General features: G+C 42.3%; 1 protein-coding gene across 2 annotated transcripts; it reads right to left on the reverse strand.

Moving 5' to 3' along the window:
- Window positions 1-2,921: 2,921 nt before the first annotated feature.
- On the reverse strand, window positions 2,922-6,845 carry kpna2 (karyopherin alpha 2 (RAG cohort 1, importin alpha 1)). 2 transcript variants are annotated; one of them, XM_086170931.1, is made up of 11 exons: window positions 6,734-6,845; window positions 6,504-6,615; window positions 6,210-6,350; window positions 5,955-6,043; window positions 5,567-5,835; window positions 5,396-5,490; window positions 4,670-4,933; window positions 4,291-4,524; window positions 3,511-3,693; window positions 3,282-3,431; window positions 2,922-3,196 (listed from the first exon to the last, which is right to left on the reverse strand). In XM_086170931.1, the coding sequence occupies exons 2-11, from the start codon at window positions 6,555-6,557 to the stop codon at window positions 3,107-3,109; spliced, it is 1,569 nt and encodes a 522-aa protein (XP_086027057.1). In that variant the 5' UTR covers window positions 6,558-6,615; window positions 6,734-6,845; the 3' UTR covers window positions 2,922-3,106. The 2 variants fall into 2 exon arrangements, with proteins under 2 accessions (XP_086027057.1, XP_086027056.1); XM_086170930.1 differs by having other exon boundaries at window positions 6,729-6,751.

Genomic DNA, 6,845 nt, shown 5'->3' on the forward strand with positions numbered 1-6,845 from the left:
CGAGCCCGACAGTTCCCCGGTTGACAGGAAGCTGATAATAATAATAATCATAATAATCATAATAATAGCTATTATTACTATGATTGATATTATTATTATTATGATTATTATTATTATTGTGATTATTATTGTTGTGATTACTATTATTATTGTTGTTGTTGTTATTAACGTTATTATTATCGTTATTATTGTTATTGCTCTGTCGATTCTAATGATAATTATTTTAATATTGATGTGATGAATATCGATGGTGATGTACATAATTTAATTTATATCAACTACCACTAAGTAAACATGTGTTTACAACCCCAAAATATCCATTAACAATCCAGTAACACACCAGGGTGGAGAGTCACCGTGTACATAGTGTCATTTTTGCTTCTACTGCTTCAACTACTGCTACGAGGTGACCGCCTTAAATCTAAAGTCTTCTATCAGAACTGTTTTCTGCTGGTTTGACAAAGTTAATTCCCAGTGTTTCCACCAGTAACAGTTGGTCCACAAAGTTGACATTCATATCAGACTTTGTGAATACCAAATAAGCAAACAAACAAAAACACTCAGTCCAGCTGACACAGCCTGTGTCTTGGATACTTTCTTCTGGAGCATCTCCACCTTTTTTACCCCAACTCTATATTCACTTCCTGCATGTCCGCTCTACTGTTGCCTCATTCCTTATATTAATTTACTAATACGAATAACACATAGCTTATCTATATTGTGTATAAAATCTTTATTTTGAGTTGTTGGTCAGCTTGGCAACTGCGTAATGCATCTAAACCCTCTGTTCATGCAAAGGTATTATTGGATTACACAACTTCTTATCTTGTAACGCTACACTGTCCAGCCCTTTTCGTGTTTCATCGAATTAAGGGCTGATCAGCTGCAAAGTGAACTATAAACCTTTTCCTTGGTAGTGCCTGGACAACATTCCCCCCAGTGTTAGTTTTAGAAGCTTTCTTTCCCTACTTTTCCAGTTTGATAGCAGGCTATTGTTAATGCTGAAATTGTGGAATTTGGGTGCGTCACACATGTCTGTGTAAAAGAATTGTGTGTTTAGGAACTTATTTTGGAAATCAGTTTGAATGTTGATCCTTCCTTTGAGCTGCTCCCTTCAGGAGTCACCACATCCAATTACCTGCATCCATCTAACCCTCTTCTCTGTGTCCTCTTATCTCATACTTATTAACTTAGTGTCCCTTTTCACTGCATCTGTTAATCTCTTCTCTGGTTCATATCTCTAGTCCTTCTGCCTAGGGTTTCCAGCTGAAACATCCTTCTACCCAGATCTTGACTATCCCTTCTCTGCACATGTCCAAATCATCTCAGTATGACTTTATCTCCAGAACATCTCACGCCGGCTTAGCTGGATCCATCCTTGATCCTATCCATCCTCCTCAATCCCGAAGATAACCTCCACATCTTCATCTCTGCTGCCTCCAGCTCTGCCCCCTGTCTTCTCAGTGTATGTAAACCAGACAACATATCTGATCTCTCCACTGTCGTGACAAGTTGACAGCAGGTCATACAACGATTCATAATCTGATAGGCGATGTCAACTTTGGTAGGGAAAGGTTAAACTTCAAAATACTAAGTTTGTATTTGTTGTGATAATTTGAAGGACACAGTACCCAGATGATGGTGAGATGGAGAAAGGGCATCTTGACTCCTGGCAGCTGTCTTGACCCATCTGGTAATGTGTGTATGTATTAAAGACCTTCAAAATCAACTCGGTCATGAAATATTGACTAGTGAAACCATTGCATTTGATGGCTGAACCTCATTTCAAATAAACATAACAAACCGCAATACAAATACTTTGCTCTCCAGTTAGTTTAAATGGAAGCAGAGCTCCTGAACTTACCTACCACCCCTTTCCACGTTACGTTATCTATATGTTGATATACATTATCACCATCATTGTTTAGATGACTAAGCATTGGCGTTTTGTCCTTGCTCTTAATTAAATAAGTGAGCGGCAGCCTTTATTCCCCGAGCTAAACTGATCACCTAAACGCAATCATAGAATTTCAAACCCCCTTCAAGCCCTAAGTCGCGCCCAGAACTCGCGAGATTTTGAGAGGCCGTGGCTTTGCGATAGAAAACCCCAACAATTCCCGCAAGATCGGGAATGCATGCGTGTTTTTTCGAAGGTCAAATATGTGCATGACTTTTGACATCCAGCCCTTTGACTTTAAAATAAACCCCCCAAAAGCAAGAAGGTTGCCGGGCTGAATCTTGTCGGCGCCATGTGATCGACCGGCGAACAGCGCCCCTTTCGACCTCTAGCACCTCCTAGTGACCGCACAGACATACCGCATGTCTGCAGGTACCTCTGCTCTGTTCACAAAATTTAAGACAAAATTTAACTTCTTAACTCAAACATTGCAGGTCAAAATAAACGTAAGGAGCATTTTCTGGCCTGTGCAGGGGGCACTCTGCTATTTAAGTCTAATTAGCTGTGCGTATTACCTTATTCACCAGCCCAGATATAATTACATGAGGGCCATCATTTAGATGGAAATGTAAGAAAAAAAAATGACTCACTGAAAGCGTTATTTAAAAATCACAATTGTTCAACAGTTGGTTGCTCTTGGGGATATTTTTAAGGAACAGGCTGTTCTTGAACTTAAATGTAAAATCTTTAAATATTGATTGTTTCTTTCAATAGACTGCTGTATACAGTATGAAATATCAGCCCTTTCAATTCCAGGGAGAAATGGTCTCAAACAATGTAAGGAAACCATGGAAACTACGTAGCCTTATATATGGAGATTTGCCTGCAACCAAAGAAGCTTTTGTTGTTAGATATTTGATTAAGTGCCATGATGCCAATGCAGTTGAGCTCCTGCTGGATTAGCACTTTTTCCTTAGCAGCAAAACTAGTGCTGCCTCTTTAGACATTGAATGATGCAGGTTACACATGTTCTGGCCGCATTGATTAGACACGGCAGAACCTGCTTTTAATGAACAACGCAGACGATTTGATCATCACCTTTAGAAGTGCAACATGAAATACGTCTTTACAACATCTCACAGTCTAGGAAAACACCTGTACACTGACGACATGGAAAAGGACACACAGTAATTCACAATAGAACAGACATTAAAAATTGAAAGTGCTCTGATTATCGCTGATTTCAAATGCGTAACCGTCAGTGGTCACTTCTGGGGCCACAGACTGCAGCTCTTCCTCCTTGAAAATAAAAAAGGAATGATAAGTGAACAATAAAAACACTTCTGGGTGCACCATAAAAATCCACCTAAAAGCAGACACTCACCTCTCCTGAAAAGTATTTCTCTATCAGGCCGAGTGCTGCTTTATAGACCATTTCATTGTCGTGTGTCTGTAGGGCCTCGATCCGGTCCAGTCCTCCGCATTCTTCCACCATTAGACAAAGCTTCTCTGTCTCCCCAATTTTTTCTCCGGTCTAAGGAGGACACGACATATTGCATCCACCGGCACGTTGCGACGTACCACACGAGAACATTGAGAAAAGATGAACTCACCATGAAAATATTGTTTATGGCATCGAGGATGACTAGAACAATTTTGCTGTCCTTGGAAGAGAGCAGGTCCAAGAGAGGCTCAAGAACACTGGCTTGCACAAGACACACGACTTGCTCCACAGTGCCCCCGCTGGTGAAGTTTGTCACAGCCCACACCGCCTCTTTCTGAGTTTTGTAGTCACCCTAGAGGATTAAGAAGAACAATGTTTACATTTAGTTGATTTCAATACAAAGCAAGCACATATATGACCATCCTGGATATATCCAAAAGGACAGAAGCACTGGATATTGGTGTGAATATCTGAAGTTTGCCACATGATACACATCTGACAAGACTTTAGAGTTAATTAGAAAATGGGGCTGTAAATGGTAAAAAATTGTTCAATATTGTCATAATTCAAGTAGTTGATGGTGGAACTGTATACTAGAATTTTCTTGCATGCCTGCCCTCTCCAGTTTGCTGTGTCAATTGAAAAGTTTAAGGCTTGTAAATGGTTTAAATGCTTTTAAAAGGCATCATTTTTTCTGCACTTTATCTCTCCGGGTTCGCTGCGGATCTTAGCAATGTGTTCAGCACTGTGCCAGGGATGAGATCTGTTTGCTGACAGGCGGTGAGTTCAACCTCACTGGACGAATAGCTTTGAGGATGTACTTAGGTTGGAGAGAGAGTGGAGGGACTTGTGTGAAATGTAAGAGGTTACACTGATCTCAACCTATTTTCTGTGAATTATCAAGCCCTAAACAGAATGAAATTAAACTCCGCGCTAACATAATACCTACCCGGGCAAGCAGATTAACTAAGTGGGGGATGAGGCCTGCGTTGATGACCTCCTGGATTTGGCTGTCTCTCCCTGCAGTGATGTTGGACAGAGTCCAGGCTGCCTCCTTCTGAATGTTTGCTTTGTTGTGGCACAGTAGCTGGGAGAACATTGCCAGGACCCCTGCATCGAGCACTGCCTGAGTCTGCTCATCCGTACCGGTCACGATATTGCCGATGGCTCGCAGGCAGGGGGTCTGACCAGAGACAAAGGGGGGAAAGGGTCATTTTGAAATCTGTCAACACATGGCATGGAAAACTAAGTTGTGAAAGGTGAAATCCAGGAGTCTGTGGCGAAAAACAGAAAAAAAAAAAAAAACTAGGGAGAGACTTTGTACTTACTGTAACAGAGAGCTCTCTGCAGCCAAGCAGCTTCACTAGGCGAGGGACCAAACCGGCTTGAACAACCACCTCAATGCGGTCATTGGCACCGTCAGTCAGGTATGAAACAGCCCAACACGTGTCCGCCAATACCTCCTTGTCCTCATGGTGGAGCAGGCGTATGAGAGCAGGAAGAATCTGCATGATGGCAGCCATCGGAGGAGAGGGGTTCTTGTTGCGACAGAGGTTTGACACAGTCCACGTCAGATTTCTCAGGTAGCCAGGCTGCAAAGACAAAGTGAAGGAAAGGTTAAACAGCAGCAGGGTCCTCACATCAGTGGGTGGCATTTAGACTGCCGTATCTAGCATAGATTACACCATCACACAAGAGTTTAGTGATTACATTAGGTTGTAAATTTTTCGTAATTCAACAATGGACAATGGTGGCTGAAAACACAAAAAAGGTCATACCAGGAGAAGTTGGCTGAAATTGAAAGTTTTGATGGAGGCGGATTTCTTTAATTAAGCAATAAGATACATTGCACAGATGCAACAAAACTATTCACAAACACAGATTGAATGTCAAAATATAATAAGTCAGATTTCATGAGCTGAATTTCCTGATATTGTAGAACCACAAATGCATTTGAATCATCATGGGTTAATATGAAGAGTCAACAGACTGATAAAAAAAAAAAAACCCTGAATGTTATTAAATGTGCAGTTTCAGATAAGTAAGGGACTTACATTTAACTCATTTAGATCCGGGACAGCCAACAGGCTCAGCAGAGGGGCCACAGCTCCATGCTTGATGACCTTGTCCCTTAGTGCTGATCCATCGCCTGAAAAGCAAAAATATGGAATCTGTTATTCCAAATATTTGGAGGACCTTTGTGACAAAGAAAAAAAAAATCTTACCAGCAATATTTCCAAGAGCCCAGACTGCTTGCTCACTGATATGCTGGTGGGGGGATGTGACCAGGCTAATGAAGGCAGGAATAGCTCCACCCCCAACCACTGCAGCAGTCTGATCAGAAGTCCCCGAAGCGATATTGGTCAAAGCCCAGGATGCCTCGAACTGGATTGGGGGGCAATCCGCCTTCCCAAGGAAGGCCACCAGCTTTGGGATGAGCCCAGCGCTGATGATCTGGTCAATGGGAGGATGCTTCTCACGAGACAGTAGTTTCCTGTATTGGGGAGAAAGAAGATAGGTTATGGAAACTGCAGAGGAGCTCAGTGTAGCAGATTTAAAAAAAAAAAAAAAAAGTTGATACGCTGTGGTGGCTCCTGAAGAGTTATTTATTACCTTGCAGCTTGTGTGGCCTGGAGCTGAGTCTCTACGTTACTGCTGTTCACTCCAGTGAGAATTTCTTCTACTGACCACTGCCTGGAGGTCTGCGAATTCACACAGAACGAGATGACAACTATAAGTACACATGTACATTTGCACCAACACAATCTCCGCTATACACTGTGGATAGAATTAAAGAACCCACAGCAATTCCAATTCTCCCCGCCCCAGTTTTAAGTCCCTGCTGTGATCTGGGTGGTGAGGACTCACCATGCTATTCTGGTTCTTTTCCTGCAGCGGAGAGGTGGCCTCGTCGGGAAACGCGGCCACGTTCCTCCTCTTGAACATCTGGTCATCTTTCTTGGCTTTGCGCAGTTCGACATTCACCTCCACCCGCCGGCGACGGAGCTCCTACGAGCGAGCAGGGTAACTGTCACGGATGTGTCACGGGAAACCCAATTCTACTCCCACACCACGAAACTTGTATTATGTTTTTAAAGTAAAAAAAAAAAAAAAAAAGTAGAAAGCCCCTGAAACGTGCGTTTAAAATAAAAATTAACTCACCGTGGCATCTTTGCCTTTGTTTTTGAACTTGTTGAGACGGGCAACGTCAGACATTCTTTCGCTAACAGGAAGCTAACCAGCGGCGAAAAAAAGGTTTGTTTTGGTGTAATTCCTTAAAAAATATAAACAACAAGTCGTTCAAGTTAGCGCGGGGAACATATGACGGAGTACACGTGTGATTTAAATGACTAGTTTTGATTAAAAGAAAAAAAACAGGAATATTGCCTTACCTGGTTCTTGAGAAGAGAGCAAGTAATAGGGAGAAACGCCGCACAGACCTTTAAATGACTGAGGCGAACTTCCCTGATTGGGCCGTTCGAGCGAAAGCATCGGACGGCCTCC

The sequence above is a fragment of the Fistularia commersonii genome, chromosome 23, assembly GCF_037954325.1.
Source record: "Fistularia commersonii isolate RoL2024-O1a breed Wild chromosome 23, RoL_Fcom_v1.0, whole genome shotgun sequence".
NCBI lineage: Eukaryota > Metazoa > Chordata > Actinopteri > Syngnathiformes > Fistulariidae > Fistularia > Fistularia commersonii.

Bases quoted from the DNA above. Each gene is read 5' to 3' on its own strand.
- kpna2 (XM_086170931.1), bottom strand. From the start codon at position 6,557: ATGTCTGACGTTGCCCGTCTCAACAAGTTCAAAAACAAAGGCAAAGAT. The intron at 6,351-6,503 runs GTGAGTTAATTT...GCTCGCTCGTAG, and splicing joins ACAAAGGCAAAGATGCCACG to GAGCTCCGTCGCCGGCGGGT. The intron at 6,044-6,209 runs GTGAGTCCTCAC...GTGAATTCGCAG, and splicing joins AAAAGAACCAGAATAGCATG to ACCTCCAGGCAGTGGTCAGT.